Source organism: Prionailurus bengalensis, chromosome A2 (genome assembly GCF_016509475.1).
Source record: "Prionailurus bengalensis isolate Pbe53 chromosome A2, Fcat_Pben_1.1_paternal_pri, whole genome shotgun sequence".
Taxonomy (NCBI): Eukaryota; Metazoa; Chordata; class Mammalia; order Carnivora; family Felidae; genus Prionailurus; species Prionailurus bengalensis.
The window spans coordinates 76,787,076-76,808,980 of record NC_057348.1 but is presented as its reverse complement, the minus strand read 5'-3'; the positions used below and the strand labels follow the sequence as shown (position 1 = coordinate 76,808,980).

Sequence of the window (21,905 nt, the reverse complement as noted above, 5' to 3'; positions counted from 1 at the left end):
CACACTCACCACGTTTTCATTGCTTTCTTTTGCAAAAAATTAAATAATAATTTGTTGTCTATTTGAGGCAAACAGAAAGAAGTTGAAATCAAAAGAACTTAATTAAAATAAAATAAAGGTTACCTTTGTTACTGATTGGTGTAACTTATACAGTGAATTCACTACTGCCACATTTCTTCTCTGCCCTTCTGTAAGAGGCCCAATCACCTGACTTGCATCTCCTTGTGTGGACAGCTGTAAGAATTCAACACAAATAGAAATTACCAAAATGGCAGTTCATTTATAACTGGGAAGAAGCTCATGTCCCCTGACCAAAACAAAAAACAAAAAAATGTTAACTGGTAACTTCAGATCGAACATTGGAGACTTTAGGCACAACCAGGAACCTCTATAGAGAGGAAACCCAATCATCGTGCCCAAGAAGAACACCCTCCATCACTTCAGAGCTGATGGACCCCGGAGGCACATGTGACCAAAAAGCCCAGTGTGTGCTGTTATTTTCATACATCATCATAGCACTCCTAGGACATACCTTCTGGCAGCTGCCAATAGTCTTTCTACTCAAAAACTCAGAAATAAGCCGTCAAAAGGGAAAAAAAAAAAAGTAAATGAAGGGAGGGAAGGAGGAACGAATAAAAATAAACCTACATCCTATGTACATCTGGCAGCCATCATAATATGCTCTGAAATGGGTGGTGAAGAGAGGGTTTTACTTTAATTTTTATAGATTAAATTCTTTCAAAAAAAAGAAAGATAGTTAAGATTATACTGTATATGGACAGTCAGTACAAGTGGTATTAAGAACTTTTTACTCCTCACCTTTTAAAAATAATTTTTTAATGTTTATATTTATTTTTGAGAGAGAGAGCATGAGCAGGGGAGGGGCTGAGAGAGAGGGAGACACAGAATCTAAAGGAGGCTCCATGCTTGGAGCTATCAGCACAGAGCCCTACACGGGGCTCAAACCCATGAGCCATGAGGTCATCAACTGAGCCAAAGTCAGATACTCAACAGACTGAGCCACTCAGGCGCCCCTTCACTCCTCTCCCCTTTAATTTACTTATGAATATATGAGTTTTAGGACATGTAATGCTTTACAGAGTTAATCTAGAATTCTTACAGCTTGATCTAAGAAAATAATCTACATATAAACTATTTTCATATTGATCAGATTTTAATCCAGTCCTCTGTAATGATGGTTTCTTAAAGGTGAATTAAATCTGAGTAGGACAAATAAAAAATGATCTAAATAAACTCTGTAAATGTGTATGCAGATCTCAACATACGAAAAACTGGCCTTTTAGGAGAGCTGAAACTAAGAGTATCTTCTGTTAGAGTGAGCCAAATAAAATCTGGGAGAAAGAAATACTATTTTGCTTTCTACTTTCCTATGACGAACACACACACACAAACATTTAAAAAAATTAAACTCAATGCCCATTTTATCAATTCCTACTTATGATAATAAAATATTTAAAAATATGAAAATTTGCAATTAAAATGAAGGGAATATTCCTTTGTTAATGTTACAACCCATGACAATGGCTACTAAGTCAACGTGGGGCTTTTTGACATCAAGTTAAAGAGCTCCAATTTCTTTTGCCTTTCCTCATGGACCTGGTCACCAACTTGCAATCAAGTTGAACTCTAAAATTGGACAATAAAGTGGCAGTGGTTAGTGGCATCAGTGGTTATGACAGACTCAGGGTGTCAGATGCTAAATATATATCCATCTGCAAAGGGCATTTAAAAGTTATGAGTTCCAGCTATACAATTTTTTTAAAGATTTTATCTTTAAGCAATCTCTAAACCCAACATGGGGCTCAAACTCACATCCCAGAGATCCAGAGTTACATGCTCTTCCGACTGAGCTATCCAAGAGCCCCTAGCTATACAATTTTAAAAAATCCAATCTTGGGGTGCCTTGGTGGCTCAGTCAGTTGGGCGTCCAAAACAAAAACACATGTTCATATAAAAACATGTATACAAATGTTCATAGCAACATTGTTCCATAGCGTAATAGACCAAAAATGAAAACAACCCAAACGTCAACTAATAAATGGATAAATAAGACGTAGTATATTCATACAAGGAACATTACTAAGCAAAAAAAAAAAAAAAGAATGAAGCTCTGATACCTGCTAAAACGTGGATGAACTGCAAACATTTGAACTAAAAGAAGCCAGTCACAAAAGGCCACATATGGAATGATTACATTTACATGAAATACCCAGAGATAAAAAGTAGATTAGTAATAAGGGGATGAGGAAAGAAGGGTAAACATGAAATGACTGCTGATGGGTAGGAGGTTTCTTGTTGGGGTAAGAAAATGTTCTAAATTTGATTGTGAATATACTAAAAACCACTGAATTGTAGACTTTAAATGGGTGAATTATATTGTAATAAAACCTTTTAAAAAAGTATAGAAAGAAAAATCCCCAACTTTAAGAGTTATCTGCTAGATGCCCTGAGCCTTGTAAAAATGAAGACTAAGACAGCTAAGTTAGAGACCTACAAAGTTCTGCAAAGAAAACATTATATTTGGAAGAACAAAACACTAATGATATAAAAGAACTAAAGATGAAATATCACTGTGCCAAAAACAAGGAACAAAATTCAAATATCAAAGTGAAAATAGAACACTAGAAGATTGGAACTTTAAGATAATCCACTGCTTATCTTGGTCTCACAGCACAAAATACAGTGAGCCCAACACCTGAGCTCGGTAGATCACTTCGTCCCTCTCGAACACCACTCCTGTCATAATTGTTTTGGGGAAATTATTTCAAATTTACAAAATGTTACAAATATAAGGAGTACTCTTAGACACTTTACCCAGATTTACTTATTAACATTTCATCCCATTTGATTTACTGTTTGTATTTTCTCTCTCTTACATACAACGTATAATTCTTTTCCTGAATCATACATACATTATATTATAGCCCTTTGCCCCTAAATATTTCAGTGGGTACTTCATAAGAAGATGGCCACTTCACTACAAAATCTGAGTTATCAGCTTCATAAATTTATGTCAATCCAATACTTTTATGTGGAATGTGCTATGTCTCCAAGGAGATGTGGTTCATTTTAGTGAAGGTGGTGTTAGAGACCAAGATCTGGGTAGTAGGGGTACTTATTCCTGTAGTAACTCTTGATTAATCCAATATTTATACAGATGATCCTTCCAATACGCTGGGTTCTTAGCTCCTTCTATTCCATTTAAGGTTAAAAGAACTATACAGTGAACACTCATATACAGATAACCTATTAACATTCTTTAATTTGCTTTATATATCACATATCTATCCTTCAACACATTTGATATTTTTCATTCATTTCAAATAATTTTCAGACATCAACACTCAAGCATGTGGATAATTAGCTAGAATTCAGTATTCACTTACAGCTTTTTTTTTTCCTCTTGAGGAAAAACTTATGTATAATGAAATGCGGACCTTAAGTGCACAATTCAATGAGATGTGGTAAATGGTTTTACTTGTGTGATACTATCACTCTAGAAGTTTCCTTCATTCCACTTCCCAGTCAACTCCCACCCTACCCTGGAGAGGCATCCACTATTGTGATTCAATTAGCCTTGGCTTTAAGGAGGACTGCATTCAGAGACCATACGGGAAGGTATTTTTAATGAGCTCCAAAGACAATGTTTCACAGATTATTCAGTCTTTTATGAGCCCCTGCTGCCACTGTGCTGTTCTTCTTGGGATAAAGAATGTACTTTTGCTTACACATACTGTTTTCAAAAACGCTAAAAGTCATACACAATTAAATTTTCCTGACATTTTATTATGGACACTTGAAAGACTTGTACACTGAATACCCATATACTGCCTAGATTCTATAATTAACATTTTACAATACTTGCTTATGCTATCCGTACATAGATCCATTTTGTATTTTTTTAAGTTTATTTATTTAGAGAGACACACACACAGTGGGAGTGGGGGAGGGACCGAGACACTTCCAAGCAGGCTCTGCAGCGTAGGGCCTGATCCCACAAACCATGAGATCGTGACCTGAGCCAAAATCAAGAGTTGGACGTTTAATAGTTTTGTATTTTTGATGTATCTCAAAATAACTTGTAGACATTAGTATACTTATTACCCCTGACTTTACTGCACTGATTAGTTTTGCCTATTCTGTATCTTTATATAAAGTTTTTTGTGCATGTATGTGTGTGCAAAGTTTCTTTCACTCAGCATAATGTTTCTGGTTTTCACTTGTGTTTGTTCCTTTTTATTGTTGTATAGTATTCAACTGCATGAACTGATCAGAGTTTGTTTTATCCATTCTCTTATTGCTCTCAGAATGTCTGGAACAATATAATCCTTGACTCAAATCTAAACAGACTTGCCTCGAAACACTTGCTAGCTGAGTAACTAACTTGTGCCTTTAGCTTCTCCATATGTAACACAGAACAGATACTACAGCTGATAGCAAAGTATGCTCCATTTTTATCTCCAATTTTATGTCTTGTTCTAATTTTCTTCTCACATGTCTTTGCTTGGTCCTTTCTTCTGCCATCAAGCCTCCAAGCTCTACCCTATGTCTGCACTGGCTAGGGATGAAAGGCACAGATTAGGACTGAGGAATCCAAACGAAAAGCCAATGAAGCTGCCTGGAGTTACAGAGTAAATATTGGCTCCTTTTGGTTTGTGGAAAACATGCATTTTACATAGAGAAGGCATTCTCTATTTCTAAATTTTCTTTTTTTTTTTTAATTTTTTTTTTCAACGTTTATTTATTTTTGGGACAGAGAGAGACAGAGCATGAACGGGGGAGGGGCAGAGAGAGAGGGAGACACAGAATCGGAAACAGGCTCCAGGCTCTGAGCCATCAGCCCAGAGCCTGACGCGGGGCTCGAACTCCCGGACCGCGAGATCGTGACCTGGCTGAAGTCGGATGCTTAACCGACTGCGCCACCCAGGCGCCCCCTCTATTTCTAAATTTTCTACCCATCTTGAGCCATTTGACTTTCGCTGTTTTAAGCTACTTCCTTCACTTCAACTCCTTAAAACTGACTTTTCACTAATTCAAGTACATGTTCAGCAAGGCCTCTTAATGCAGAAGGTGTTCATTAGGTCTCTGTTGAATGACTGAAGGGCCAGAGTAATGGTTTCTTGTTGCCTTTTCAAAGTCTACCTTATTTGAGATGAATACAACTTGTATGGAGGTGCAGAAACACAGTTTTTGGCTCTAAAGCATAAAGAACTAGGGGACCAGAAAGGTGGGAACCATAAGAGAACCACATTCTTAACTATGAGAAGCATACATACTGGTGAATCATGTTACACTATCTAATATAGTCTGGAAAGATGTCAGAAATCAAGAGTTGCATTTGAGTTTTAAAAATCTCTCTCTCACACACACATGCACGCACACATGGAATCCAAAGGCTAAACAAATCCTTAATAACCAAATAGTTCCTATGCACAAATGAGAGGATATATTATTCATTTTTAATTATCTGAAGAAAAAAATCTTCAGAAATTATAATTCGTACATCTGCTCACCAGGAACATTGTGTGAATTCAGTGCACAAGACACAATGATAAACTATACAGTTAACATGAAGACTGTTTCTACGTATTTCTTAGCTTATAGGAAAAATGACCAAGATTTCCCTAACTTCACAGCTGAGGGGTAGAAGTAAAAGAAGTAAAACTGATACTTCATGAGGTGAACTGGGTAACAGCTTTAAATTTCTATTCATTGAATCTACTGAAAATTACTCTTGGGGAATTATCAAGTTGGTGACTCAGAAGAATGTCTAAAAAGAATAATAAGATACATTAATGATTTGTTATGAATTATGAAAGGTAAATTTACTTTCCAGATGTTATGGAAATACCACTTGTACTTTATTTATCTATAATTTCCATTACTGCTAAAGTAATGTCAAGACTACAGGATAACTCCTTTTTACGTATATTTGGTCATAATTCTTCTAAATATTTCTTGGCAAGCATACATAAAACAAATGAGAAAAAGGTATGTATTAGAATTCTGTAAGTTTAGAGAACAGTGTAAAACGTGTGTACTAATCTAAAATGCTTCCCCAAATGAAAATAAGTCAAAACATTTTTATACTTATATATATACTTATGTACTTATGGCAGATATTTTTAACAAAACCTTTGAAAGGTTCTGGGGCACCTGGGTGGCTCAGTCGGCTGAACGTCTGACTCTTGGTTTTGGCTCAGGTCATGATCTCCTGATTCATGGGATTGAGCCTTGCATCAGGCTCTGTGCTAACAGCATGGAGCCTGCTTTGGATTCTCTCTGTCCCTTTTTCTGCCCCTGCCCTGCTTGCACTTGCATGTGCATGCTCTTGCTCTCAAAATAAATAAATACACTTAGAAAAAAAAAAGCTTTGACAGGTTCTGATAAACTATATTTAGAGAATGATGTCTATACAGTAAAACCTTGGTTTGCAAACATAATTCATTCTGGAAACATGCTTGTAATCCAAAGCACTCATATATCAAACTGCATTTCAAGCAAGAACCATTGGCTCAGGTGTGATCATGTGAATTCAGCATCATATACTATTCATACTGCAAGACATCCTCATTTTTCAAGTTAAAACTTATTAGAAATGTTTGCCTGTCTTGCAGAACACTTGCAGAACAAGTTACTTGCAATCCAAGGTTTTAACTGTACTTATTTTTCTGAAAGTGGTGACCATGACTGCATTATAATTACCAAATTAATTTTTAATAAGAAGTCTATATTAACTTAAGATCTTCTGATCTAATACATGCTTTCTATCCAATTTGGGGGTACACAGCAAAGAGTACATACAAAAAGGCAAAGTATTATCACTGTTATTATTTTAATGAAAAGTATAAAGAGCAAATATCTGGCTCTCAAACTGTCTCCTCCCCTCCCACACATATAGAAGACATCAGTAATCAAGGGGCCCTGTTATGGTCTAACAACACAGTGCTCCAGGCAGCAACTACCAATCTCTTTAGACCTGGGGAGAAACTGATTTGTAATCCCTGATCTATGTAACAGTAGTTGTTTTGGACATATGGTCCAATGATTCTAAGTGTATTCAAATGTTTTCTAGGTCAAGAGATGCTAATGAGCAATATATTCCAACAGCCTTAAAGCTGCTATATCCTTACTTATCCCACTATCAGAAATGTATCTTAAGAAAATAATAAAATTATATGCACAAAGATAATGTTATTTATTAGTCCGAAGCTGTGTTGTAAGGTGTATCATAATTCTTATACCTTCCGGGTAAATTGTTCTTTTTCTCATTTTATGACACGCCCCCCCCCAATCCCTAATAATGGTGTTTTGCTTCGGAATATATTTTATCTGATGTGGTTACAGTTATTTTCATCAGTTCTTATCTAATTAGTATTGGCCTGAAATATTTTTTCTCCATTCCTTTACTTTCATCCTTTACATGTTCTTATCGATGAGGGATAGAAATAGGAAAATGTTCACCTTTAGCCCAGAAGGCTGACCTATGGCCTGCATAGTACTGATAAGGATCAAACATGTACTAGTTGCTACATTCTTTTCATTTTATTTTTTTAACATTTAATTATTTTTGAGAAAGAGAGAGAGAGAAAGAGCACAAGCAGGGAAATGGCAGAGAGAGGAGGAGGAGACACAGAATCCGAAGCAGCTCCAGGCTCTGAGCTGTCAGCACACAGCCCGACACGGGGCTGGAACTCACAGACCAAGAGATCATGACCTGAGTTGAAGTAGGATGCTCAACCAACTGAGCCACCCAGGTGCCCCTGGTTGCTACATTCTTTTTTGCTGTGTGTGTGTGTGTGTATATACACACACACACACACACACACACACGTGCGCGCGCGTGCGCGCACACGAGCAGGGGAGGAGCAGAGAGATGGAGACAGAATCTGGCAGGCTCCAGGCTCCAAGCTGTTGGCACAGAGCCCGACACGGGGCTCAAACTCATGAACCATGAGATCATGACCTGAGCCAAAGTCGGACACCTGACCAACTGAGCCACCCAGGCATCCCTGGTTGCTACATTCTTAAAAGATCTCATGACTGCCTATACATCCTACTGAGAGTTAATATTGAGCTGAATGATAAGCACCAGAGAAATATTGCTAAAGTAGTTTTATCAGTAAAAATTCAAAAACAACATTTATGATCTAATACTATACATCCCCTCCCCCTTGAGCACTAAGCATATAAGCACAGCTTCATACAGCACTCCTAGGTCCTGTCCCGGTGCTATAATAAAAGCACCTTTTTCCACCACAAACGTCTTAAGAATTCTTTCTTGACAATTCACTCCTTGGACCCACATTGTGTATGTTTTTACATGGGTCACACAAAAGCTAAATTTAGTTATCGATTCCACCCAAATTGAGAAATGTCAGTGGCCAGTTTAGTTACATTTATTGTGATCAATGATTGAAATTCATCTTACTATGTACTTCTCATAGGATTTTTTGCTTCCTTTTATTCTGTTCATTTCTGAGCCTTTTATTGAACTAACACTTTTCTCTTTTATCAATTTTTCCATCAGTTCACTTAGAAGTTATACATTCTATTTTTACTTTTTCAGTGGTCATAATTAAATTGTTAAAATTCATATTCAATGTAACTCAAAATATCTCCAGTTTTATAATCTTCCTGAATAATAAAAGCATTTTAGAATGCTTTAAAATTCATTACCCCCTTCTCATTTCAAACTTTAATGTGGACTAATATTTTCATTCTATCTAGTTATATATGTCCCAAATTAGTCACTATTACTTCTTGTTTTATGCAATTAAGGCTTGAGTTTACCTACACGTTTACCAATTGCTCCTGCTATTACTTCTTGCATTTCAATCCTTCCTTTTGAGTTAGATTTCCTCCTTTTGTGTACAACCATGAAATGGCTGGCTTCTGTCTCACTCACAGTGAAGGCCAAACTTCCTACTATATTCTTCAAGGGCTGGCGTCATCTAGAGTTAAGGTCACAGACTTTCAAGGATATTAGATTGGGTCACAGGAATTCCAGGAGAGTAAGTCTCTAGGTCTCTCAGTATTCTGGAAAACTGGCACAGAAGCCAGGCTGAAGAAGCAGGGTCCTTTAGAACTAGAGGCTCTGGGTTGAAGGTGCCACTTTATGTAGAACAGAGTCCAGAACACAGACTCCTTCAACAGCTACAAGACTTCTGTTGGCTTTTAAGCCACTTGTACCTGCCTCCTCAAACCCACTCAGTGTGATCAGTCCCTCTGGGTGCTAATTAAATGATTTCTACAAGTTAAAAACCTGCATATGGTAAAAACTGAAACAGAACTAACTTAGAAATATAAACTGAAGACCAAATGTTCTCTCTCCACATCTTTAGTCCCACTCTTCAGAGTTATACACTAACAGTTTCTTGTGGTGACCTTCCAGGAAAGAAAGAAAAGAGAGAAAGAGAGAAAGAGAGAAAGAAAAAAGAAAAAGCTTAAAACAACATTTATTTTTATTATCTGTTTTACTTACAGGTGGGAATACTAAATGTTCTATTTTCACCCTCTTTTTCCAGCCTAATATCATGTCTTAGGGAGTTTTACAAATTAGCACATAGAAGTCTTCAAAGCACTACCAATTATTTCCCTCATTACTTTCCTCACTAATTTGGAACCAACCTCTCAAACTATCAATATTTTCTTGAAGCGTTTTCTATAGATTCTTGAGAGAAAAAGGAAAGGGGTTTGAATTCCCCAGAGCTCAATATTCCTTGTCATTACTGTCAATCTTTGAAGGCTATCAGAATGATTACAGTTAGAAATTCAATTTCCCAACTAAACAGGGTTCTCAGCAAAGAGAGTAGTCACATATGTTTTCTTTTACAAAAGTAAAAATACGACATCTACACCCAAGATGTCTTTTACACACACACACACGCGCGCGTGCACACACACACACACACCCTTTATTTTCTCCAAACTTCCAATGTACAGCATATTATATTTAGTTTTGGTTAGTTTATTTTAGGAAGTTCTTAAATGTTTAAACTGGGGAGAGGTGGGTGGTTGGTGAACTAGGGAAGAAAAACAAGCACTTCTACTTTTCCTGATCTCAGTCCTTTTTCACTTTTTTCCTAAGATTCATTTATTAAATATTTAGAGGTTCACTATAACTTATAAAAGCCTCCATATTCTTTCAAGTCCTAGACTGAACGATTAATCTCTTATAAAGCTAGGATACACCCATGTGCCACCTATACACCTATCTTTACAGTACTTTATAAGTATTTTTAATTGAAATATAAAATCAAGATAGAAATGTTTAAAAACAATCAGTATTCATTTTTGCTTTTAATTCCTTTGCCTTTGGAAATGTGTCAAGGAAAACATTGCTGCGGCTGAGGTCAAAGAGGTTTTTTCCTGCTTTCTTCTCTAGGATTTTGGTGGTTTCCTGTCTCACATTCAGGTCCTTTATCCATTTTGAGTTTATTTTTGTGAATAGTGTAAGAAAGTGGTCTAGTTTCATTCTTCTGGATGTTGCTGTCCAGTTCTTCCAGCACCATTTGTTAAATAGACTGTCTTTTTTCCATTGGATATTCTTTCCTGCTTTGTCAAAGATTAGTTGGCCATACTTTTGTGGGTCCAATTCTGGAGCCTCTATTCTATTCCATTGGTCTATGTGTCTTTTTGTGCCAATACCATACTGTCTTGGTGATTACAGCTTTGTAGTAGAGGCTAAAGTCTGGGATTGTGATGCCTCCCGCTTTGGTCTTCTCCTTCAATATTACTTTGGCTGTTTGGGGTCTTTTGTGGTTCCATACAAATTTTAGGATTGCTTGTTCTAGCTTCGAGAAGAATGCTGGTGCAATTTTGATTGGGATTGCACTGCATGTGTCGATTGCTTTGGGTAGTATTGATATTTTAACACTATTTATTCTTCCAATCCATGAGCACAGAATGTTTTTCCATTTCTTTGTATCTTCTTCAATTTCCTTCATAAACTTTCTATAGTTTTCAGCCTACAGATCTTTTACATCTTTGGTTAGATTTATTCCTAGGTATTTTATGATTCTTGATGCAGTTGTGAATGGAATCAGTTTCTTTGTCTTTCTGTTGCATCATTGTTAGTGTATAAGAATGCAACTGATTTCTGTACATTGATTTTGTATCCTGCGATCTCATGAAGATAAAAAGCTTCTACACTGCAAAGGAAACAATCAACAAAACTAAAAGGCAACCAATGGAATGGGCAAAGATATTTGCAAATGACATATCAGACAAAGGGCTAGTATCCAAAATGTATAAAGAACTCACCAAACTCCACACCCGAAAAACAAATAATCCAGTGAAGAAATGGGCAGTAAACATGAATAGACACTTCTCTGAAGAAGACATCCAGATGGCCAACAGGCATATGAAAAGATGCTCAACGTCGCTCCTCATCAGGGAAATACAAATCAAAACTACACTGAGATACCACCTCATGCCAGTCAGAGTGGCTAAAATGAACAAGTCAGGAGACTATAGATGCTGGAGAGGATGTGGAGAAACGGGAACCCTCTTGCACTGTTGGTGGGAATGCAAACTGGTGCAGCCACTCTGGAAAACAGTGTGGAGGTTCCTCAAAAAATTAGAAATAGATCTACCTATGACCCAGCAATAGCACTGCTAGGAATTTATCCAAGGGATACAGGAGTGCTGATGCAGAGGGGCACTTGTACCCCAATGTTTATAGCAGCACCGTCAACAATAGCCAAATTATGGAGAGCCTAAATGTCCATCAACTGATGAATGGATAAAGAAATTGTGGTTTATATACACAATAGAATGCTATGTGGCAATGAGAAAGAATGAAATATGGCCTTTTGTAGCAACTTGGATGGAACTGGAGAGTGTGATGCTAAGTGAAATAAGTCACACAGAGAAACACAGATACCATATGTTTTCACTCTTATGTGGATCCTGAGAAACTTAACAGAAGACCATGGGGGAGGAGAAGGAAAAAAAAAAAAAGTTAGACAGGGAGGGAGCCAAACCATAAGAGGCTCTTGAAAATGAGAACAACCTGAGGGTTGATGGGGCGTGCAAGGGAGGGGAGGGTGGGTGATAGGTATTGAGGAGGGCACCTGCTGGGATGAGCACTGAGTGTTGTATGGAAACCAATTTGACAATAAATTTCATATTAAATAAATAAGTAGGTAAATAAATAAATAAAACCAGTGTACAGATAAATGAATGATTACAAATCAAAAACTCTCGTAAACACAGACAAAAAGTTTAAACATTATCAGCACTCCAAAAACTCAATCATCTCCTTCCTCCTATAAAGTGACTTCTTTATATAATCATTTGGGACATATTATTTCATATATAATAAATATATATATATATATATTTATATTTTGTTCAACATTACGTTTGTGAGATTCATCCACGTAGGACTGTATGTAAGCTGTAGTCTCCTTCTTTTTCAATATTGTACAGCATCCCACTGATGAATATCTCAGAATTTATGTAGCTGTTCTCTTGATGGGCATTTGGGTTGTTTCCATTTTGAGGCTCTTACAAAAAATGCTGCTAAACACATCTCATGGTGTACATGTGTAGGTATTTCTATTAGGTTTCCCTTTCATATTTAGATCTAAATTCTACCTAAAATTGATTTTTGTCTTTGGTGAGGGCCAACTTTCTTTTTTTTCCACAAGACTATCAAAATAACTCATCATCACTTACCAAAAAGACCACCCTTTCCCCACTGCTGTCCACTGTCATCTCTGTTGCACAAGAAGTGACAGTATACTTGTGGGGCTGTTTCTCTAACCTTGTGCTAATACATCATCATCACCATTACTGCAGGTTTCTAATGGATCTTGCTATCAGTAGAACAAATATGTCTGCATTGGTAAAAAGCATATTGTTACACTGAACCTACAGATCAATTTTGGAAGAACTGACATGTTTACGACACTGAGTCGTCCAATCTATGAATAGAGTATGTGCCGTCATTTATTTCTTTAATTTCTCTCAATATGACTTACAGTTTTCAGTGTAGTCTTGCCCATGTTTTCTCAAACTATTCATAGAAACATGTTATTTTCTGATGCCATTATAAATAGTGTTTTTAAAAAATTCTATTTTCTGTTTGTAGCTGGCAAACATAAATAGTTGATTTTGGTATAACTTGAGTATGAAGGAGTTTGGGACATGCCACTCCAAAATATGCTGCTCTTGTATATTATTTCAGGTTGAAGTCACTGAAAAATAGCAAATACAAGCAGACTCGCTTTCTCTGAACTCGCTGTCATCTGCCCAAAAGCACGTCCTCCAAAAGGAACTCAACCATCATAAAGTCCTCTGCCTAAAAGTTTTATCAACCAGGGAAGATTGACTCTTATCACAAACAGGAAGTAGCCATCACACCTACACAAACTTTGTCATAAACTATCATTTCTGCTGCCTATTCTTGTAAGGTCCTCATCATCTTTTCTAGAAATCATTCATTCTACCCTAAGTAGCCTATATCCATCCCTCTTTCTTTCCCCCTATTAAGACATTATATAGTTTGTGACAAACAAATACTTGGGAGATTTTCTAGATACTTTTCAGTTATTTCAGAAGGAGGGATTATAGACTTTTTTGAAATATGTGAAATTTTCCCCGAAAAAATTCACACGTCATAATAATATTTGATAATTTCCTGAGATTCACAGATGTCCTGTAATTTCTTCACAGACCTCCTAGATTAACAATTCCTATCCTAAGATACCGAAAAGTGATATAAAGATAAGTGTCCAAGAAGGACAAAAAAGATTTTCTTAATTTCTAACACAGAACGCTTTCCAAATACACCTTTTTATGTATGTCTTAGAAAATATTCTAAACTGGCACAACTTCCTACTAACGAGTTGAGTAAAAAGTTGCCCAAAAGTGTGCTATGTGCTTGATAAATTAAAGGATAATTTAAAAAAACATCCATTTTTCTAAGATGTAAATGAGTTCTTTTGTATTCAAATGCAGCAAACTTCAGTTTGCATCCTAATTTTTAAAGGGAGTGTTTATGTGTCTTTTCCCCTTCCTCTCTCTGATTGTCCCAAGTGTTTGGGGTTTAGAGTTGTCCTTTCAACCATGCCTCCCTCTCCGCCATAGTCACCACAGGTCTCCATTTCACAATCAGATCTGGGCTCTTGGCTCGGAAATCCCATCGCATTGGAATACTGCAGATCCCATTCCTGTGTTTTGACCTTAGCTCCATTTACCAGTCAATCTTGCCTCGTATCCCCCTAGCTGGTACCTATAGCAGCCTTAAGAGGTTAATGTAGGTTTTCTTTGTGAAAATCTTATTTGTGAGTAAGGCTATCTTTAACTCTATGTGTATCTGTATGTCTGAGTGTGCTGGGTAGGAAGGAGGGTGCACTGAGTGAATGAATCAAAGCCTTACCTTGACTAAATGCTGACAACTTTCTCTCCCAGAAACATATTTTCAAAAAGAATAATTTTGAAGTATACATTAGGGAATTAAAATACATTCAAATACCCTGGAACAGGGATAAGAATAAAAGCTCTTTTTGATCATTAATATGCTTGAAAAGATGTAAAAGCTCTACAGTGCTAAAACTTCTAATTTGAGTAAAAATGGACCGGGTAATTCAGACTAATCCTGTCAGCAAGAACACCTTGAAAAAGTGAATAATATGTTTTAAAAATCTTCATGGTATCAAAGTGCTAACAGGGCAGTGAAAAATTATGAAGCAAGATTCAATTGCCTAATTTCTTTTCAAGTCTCTACTACTTCTATTTCCTGTAGTATGGAAAAGTCTATTGTTCAGAGCCTGAAGACACACCACATTTTGAAATTAAGGAAAAAATAAATATATTTTGTAACAAAAGAAAGAAAAAACACAAGAGGAAAAATATTTATTTGGATATTATATACTGTAGTAATGAAAAAACGTTTAGGGCAATAAAGACTAGAAAATTTGATAAGGGGTCAAAATATATATCATCAAATGAAGTACACAGAGAAAGGCTCATGAGTTTTTAAAGTAATAGTAACATTAGTTAAAATCATTAAGTTAATTATGATAGTGATAAATTTCTATTTTCTGGCTAAGAAACTGATATTGGATGCCATAAAAATTTAATATACCCATAGGAGAAAATATTTGCCAATCATGTATCATAAGAGGTTATTATCCTAAATATATAAAGAATTCATACAACCCAACAGCAAAAAAGAAAAAAATCTGATTAGAGATTAGATCTGAAGAGACATTTTTCTGAGGATGGCACTTAGATGGTCAACAGGACATTAAAAGGTGCTCAACATCACTAACCATCATAGAAATACACATCAAAACCACAATGAGATATCATACCTCATACCTGTTAGAGTGGCTGGTATCAAAAAGACAAAGAATAACAAGTGTTGGTGAGGATGTGGAAGAAAAGGCAACCTTTGGGCACTGTTGTGGCAATATAAATTATGGAAAACTTTCTGGAAGTTTCTCAAAAAATTAAAAATAGAACTATCATATGGATCCTGCAATTCTACTTCTTGGAGTATTTACTCCAAGAAAATAAAATCATTACTTGAAAAGATATCTGCATTCCTATGTTCATTGTAGCATGATTTACACTAGCCAAGACATAGAAACAACCTAAGTATCCATTCATGAATGGATAAAGAACATGTGAGAGAGAGAGAGAGAGAGAGAGAGAGAGAGAGAGAAAGAGATCACATATATATGCAATGCAATACTATTCAGCCATTAAAAAGGAAGGAAATCCTGTCATTTGTGACAACATGGATAGACCTTATGAGCATTATGCTAAGTAAAATAAACAAGACAGAGAATCAATACTGTGTTATCATAGATACAAAGAACAGATTGGTGATTACTAGAGGCAGGGATGGGGACAAAATGGGTGAAAATAGTCCAAAGAATACAAAATTCCTATTATAAGATAAATAAGTCCTAGAAATATAACATAAAGTAGGGGGACTATAGTTAACAATACTGTATTGTACATTTGAAAGTTGCTAAGAGAATAAATCTTAAAAGTTCTAACCACAGGAGAGGCAAGTGACTGTGCACCTAAAACTGATATAGTTTACCCTAGAATGGTATGGGTTTGAACTGTGTGGGTCCACTTACACATATATTTTTTTTTTCTGATAAATACAGTACTGTAAGTGTATCTTCTCTTCCTTATGATTTTCTTAACATTTCATTTTCTCTAGTTTACTTTATTCTTAAAGAATATAGTATATGTATATATGACATTCAAAATGCGTTAACTATGTCATTTATATGTTTATGTTTAACATAACATAAACATTGACTTATGCTGTATGACTAAGGATCTGGTCAACAGTAGGTTATTAGTAGTTAAGTTTTTTAAGTTTTTAGGGAGTGAAAAGTTATATGCAGATTTTCAACTCCATTTTTTATAGCTCAAAATAAATACATATGTAAATAAATACTTGTATATTCTGCTTTAAACATTTTTTTAATGTTTATTTATTTTTGAGAGACAGTGAGAGAGACAGAACATGAGCAGTGGAGGGGCAGAGAGAGAGGGAGACACAGAATCCCAAGCAGGCTCCAGGCTGTGAGCTGTCAGCACAGAGCCAAAGTGGGGCTCAGACACAAGAACCGTGAGATCATGACCTGAGCTGAAGTCGGACACTTAACTGATTGAGCCTCCCAGGTGCCCCTATTTTCTGCTTTTTTTTTTTTTTTTTTTAATTTTTTTTTTTCAACGTTTATTTTATTTTTGGGACAGAGAGAGACAGCGCATGAACGGGGGAGGGGCAGAGAGAGGGAGACACAGAATCGGAAACAGGCTCCAGGCTCTGAGCCATCAGCCCAGAGCCTGACGCGGGGCTCGAACTCACAGACCGCGAGATCGTGACCTGGCTGAAGTCGGACGCTCAACCGACTGCGCCACCCAGGCACCCCTCTGCTTTTTTTTTTTAAAGTTTATATTTATTTTGAGAGAGAGAGACAGCATGAGTGGGGAGGGCAGAGAAAGAGGTAGAGAGAATCCAAAGCCGTGCAGAGCCCAATGCAGGGCTCGATCTCATGCTTCATGAGACCGTGACCTGAACCAAGATCATGACCTGAGCTGAGATCAAGAGTCGGACCCTTTAACCGACTGAGCCACCCAGGTACCCCTAGATATTTTTAAAAATTTAAAACACACTGACAAGATTCAAAAAGAAAATTTCATGAGCTTTTTTGTTGTTGTTGCTATTGCCAGGTTCCTAATTTGACTTTGTGACAGATGGCATGATTAGTCCCAATCCTTCATCCCTCTTTCCATCCACATCCTTTGCAATTTCATATTGCACTGTGGTTGGGTGGTTTTGGTAAGCCAGACCTTGGGGAATAATTTCTCTCTTGTACTTCTACCTTCCTCATGGGATCAAGCCCAGGAGAGCCTGCTGCAGGCACAGAGACATGCAGAACAGAGTATTTAACTATAGTTGAAGGCAGCCTCGATCAGCTGCCAGCCGGATGTGAGCAAACCCAACCAAGGTAAAGTCACCTAGCTGCCCCTCAAGTATGAGCAATAAATGCTTACTGAATGCCATTCAGGTGTTGTGGTTGTCTATTATGCAATGTTCTCATTACAACAGATAATTAAGACTTTGCAGACTTTAACCAACAGATTTGCACTTCTCACTTTCTTCTGAAAATACTTCCTAACGATAATAACCATTTCTGACCTTTTCCTAAGTCTTCACTATGGCCTACTGAATCTTTTTTTTAATTAATTAATTTTTAAATTTACATCCAAGTTAGTTAGCACATGGTGCAACGATTTCAGGAGTAGATTCCTAAATGCCCCTTACCCATTTAGCCCATCCCCCTCCCACAACCCCTCCCTCCAGCAACCCTGTGTTTGTTCTCTATATTTAAGATTCTCTTATGTTTTGTCCCCCTCCCTGTTTTTATATTATTTTTGCTTCCCTTCCCTTAGGTTCATCCGTTTTGTGTCTCAAAGTCCTCAGATGAGTGAAGTCATATGATATTTGTCTTTCTCTGAGTAATTTCATTTAGCATAATACCCTCTGGTTTCATCCATGTAATTGCAAATGGCAAGATTTCATTCTTTTTGATTGCTGAGTAATACTCCATTGTGTGTGTGTGTGTGTGTGTGTGTGTGTGTGTGTGTACACACGCACACACACACACACATACATACACACCCCACATCTTAATCCATTCAGCCATTGGTGGATATTTGGGCTCTTTCCCTACTTTGGCTATTGTCGATAGTGCTGCTATAAACATTGGGGTGCATGTGCCCCTTCGAAACAGCACACCTGTATCCCTTGGATAAATACCTAGTAGTGCAATTGCTTGGTTGTGCCTACTGAATTTTTTTTTAATTTTTTTTAACATTTATTTATTTTTGAGAGACAGAGCACAAGCGGGGGAGGGGCAGAGAGAGAAGGAGACACAGGATGAAGCAGGCTCCAGGCTCTGAGCAAGCTGTCAGCACACCACCTGACACATGGCTCAAACCCACGAACTGTGAGATCATGACCTGAGCCGAAGTCAGACACTTAACTGAGTCACCCAGGTGTCCCCCTGAATTCTAAACCAGCATGACCATTTACTATGGACCTGGCACAGCCTGCAGAAAATCAAGCTCTCACAAGTCTGGGAAGCAAGTCAGAAAGTGATCTCAAGGGAAAGAAGGAGTGATCCTAAAATAGTTAAATGCAAGAATGGAGGTAAGAAAGAGTAGAAGGCTGTCTATGAATCGAGAGGGTAGGTAACCTAAAGGGCTCAGTGTGTTCATATTATAGCTAAAGTGCATTTGGGCCAAAAGAATCTACTGATATGTTTTGTCTATTTGTACATAATATAAAAATTCTCCCAAGTGATTACATATTTTTAAAACTTTTTATTATTTTAATGTTAATAATATAGAATATTATCATATGATATTATATGGAGCAGTATCCAGGTAGATGACATTTAAATCTGCATTAAATAATCCTTTTAAAACTAAAAAAGTTGAACTCATGTTTCTGTATCATCGTTTAAATATCACACATGTAGGTTTTCTTCCACTATAGGAATGTCAAGTCTCCAAATTGCTTATGAAATCACATAAAAAGGGTATATTTACAAAGCGTTTTAAAAAAAAAAACAACAAAAAAAAAAACAAAACCCTACTTGCCATCTAAAACTACTGACCTCATACATAGCTACTGACCTGCATTAAAGTTGAAACCTCCCCTTAAATGTCATTCCTATTACTGTTTCCATTTAAATGGTCTGCAACCTAATTAAATGCCAATCTACTTTCTCACAGTTTACAACACTTGACATTTACCCCAAGATTCTAGATGTCATTCCCTGAAACCATCAGATAATGGTTACTGTTGGAAAATGTCCTTACAGCTTACCTTTTAAAAGGACTACATTTTAGTATATCTGCCTCTAATTTTGACATCACAAGTTTACAAGCCTATAAAGGTTTATAAAGGCACAATAACTTCTTTATAGTAATATTTTAATTTCATTTTAATATATAGAGGACAAAGAAAACATTGATTCAAACTTGAGAGGTCTAATGACATTTTCTTCTAAAGGTCACATTTCAGAACCATATAAATTACCAATACATAACCATTAAATAATCAATTTTTTCAGTTCAATCCTAAAATGTGATATATACATCTATAGGTATGTATTTTGAACATAAATTCTACTCAGTAATTTTTTTTCTGCTTAGTAAATTACTTATAACTTTACAACTACTGTCAGTCAAGACAAATGAATAAGAACTTTTAAATAAAGACAGTCTAAAAAACCAGTGATCTCCGTTTTACAAAAGGGTACCCATGAAGCTGATATTCACATTACATACTAAATTAAATACATACTAGAGGAAGTAAACCCTTCTTGGTTATAACTCACATGTGAGAATTCAAGGTTAAATCCCTGTTTTTTCTAAACCATCTAAATATCTGCTATGCTCTGAATGTTTGTATCCTTCCCACTCACCCCATTCCTGACTTATATGTTGAAATCTAACACGCAAGCAAGGGGGGCCTTTGGGAGGTGATTATGTCACAAGAGGGATTAGTGTCCTTATAAAAAAGGCTTTAAAAAGCCCCATGCCCTCTTCCCTGTGAGGTTACAATGAAAAGACAGCCATCAGTGAGCTAGCAAAGGTGTCTCACCAGACACCAAATCGGCTAGTGCCTTGATCGTGGACTTTCCAGGCCTCAGAATTGTGAGAAATAAATGAATGTTGTTTATAATTGACATTATTTAAAAAAAATTTTTTTTTTAAGTTTATTTATTTTTGACAGCACGTGCGTGCACACTAGCAGGGGAGGGGCACAGAGAAGGAGAGAGAGACACAGATTCTGAAGCAGGCTCCAGGCTCTGAGCTGTCAGCATAGAGCCCGATGCAGGGCTTGAACTCACGAGCTGTGAGATCATGACCTGAGCCAAAGTCAGACGCTTAACAGACTGAGCCACTCAGGGGCCTCTTCAATTGACATTATTTATGTTGGTTATAAGTCACCCAGTTTGTATCATTTTGTTAGGGATCAAAACACTATCCACTAAGAACACAAGTTAAATAAACTATAGTATATAAATAATATATATCATGCATATATTAGATTTAGATCTCTATGTCATATTGTAAAGTAATTAAGTGAATAAGTAAATAAGTAAATCACAAAAACAATTTCACATTTCTTAAATAAAAAAGAAAGATGTATTTGTGTTGAGATATAATGCAGTTTGAAAGCTTGGTCTAGAGTCAAATCTGAGTTTAAATGCTAGTTTCAACACTTGTTGGCCAGCATTCTACTTTTACCAGTCTGTATCAGGCATGCTATTAACTTTTCTCAGCCTTAATTTCCACATTTTGTAGTGGCAGGTATCGCTACTTCCATTACATAGAATTACTGTGAAGTAAATAAGATAATACATATAAATGGCTTGGCATAATCCAAGCCACTATAAATGTTTAGTAACTGTAGTTATTTTTATGGCCTTTCTCTAACCTCAAGAAATGAATTTTCTGGTACCATGTAAGAGTCATAAAAACGAATCTAAGAATTAGTCCCTACAGAGGTTTAGGTTTATAGGACACATAACATTGGTGATTAATAACAGAAAACCTTAGAAAAAATAACACATGTGTAATGATAAAACAATTCCAGGTTATTATATGCACATATATGTACCATATATGTAGTATATACATACAATTTATTATGTTATACTCTACTGTGTCCTAGAATATTAAAATAAAGAGGTTGAAAACAAATAACATAGCTGTTAAGCATGTGGAAGAATTTATCTAACTACACAGAATGACTGAGATGACCACAAAGATGGTCCACATTAAGGATCAACTTGAGAAATCCTTTTATGAGCTTTCCTCCTGATAGGAATTCAAGCTGTAGTTAAGTATACTAAAACATTCTGATAGCCAACAAACTTGCACAACTGACCTTTAGGGAAATAAATTTAGGATTCAGGAAAGCAGCTCAATCTACATTTTAAGTTGTATATTTTCAAGTCCCCCTTTTTGAAAGCATGTTTGTCTCAAAAATTCTAGCTTTCCTTCATCTCACTACTTGAACATTCCATTAAGGATCTGATTTCTGTCACTTTTCAACCTTGTGGACTTAAATTTTTCATCTATAAAAAGAATCCTCCATTTACAGAAATATCATGCCATATTTCAAGCCAACATTTCCATTTACAGATAAAGTAGATATTCTAATTCAAATTCTAAGTCTTTCTCCCACTGAAGACTTAATACTGGCTATTTTCCTCTAAATGTTTTCAGAGAAATAATTCTAAAAGAATAGGAATATGGCAAGATCAAAGAATAAAAAACATCAAACTTAAGATAAAGAAGTAACAGAAATAGTACTACTA

At 36.3% G+C, this 21,905-nt stretch overlaps 1 protein-coding gene across 1 annotated transcript in view; it reads right to left on the bottom strand.

The window, feature by feature from the left end:
* Positions 1–21,905, bottom strand: part of COG5 (component of oligomeric golgi complex 5) — a 316,096-nt gene that overhangs the window by 42,225 nt on the left and 251,966 nt on the right. Inside the window, exon 15 of the mRNA XM_043588598.1 lies at positions 124–234. Coding sequence (XP_043444533.1) covers positions 124–234 — 111 coding nt within the window. The remainder of the gene's footprint in view (positions 1–123; positions 235–21,905) is intronic.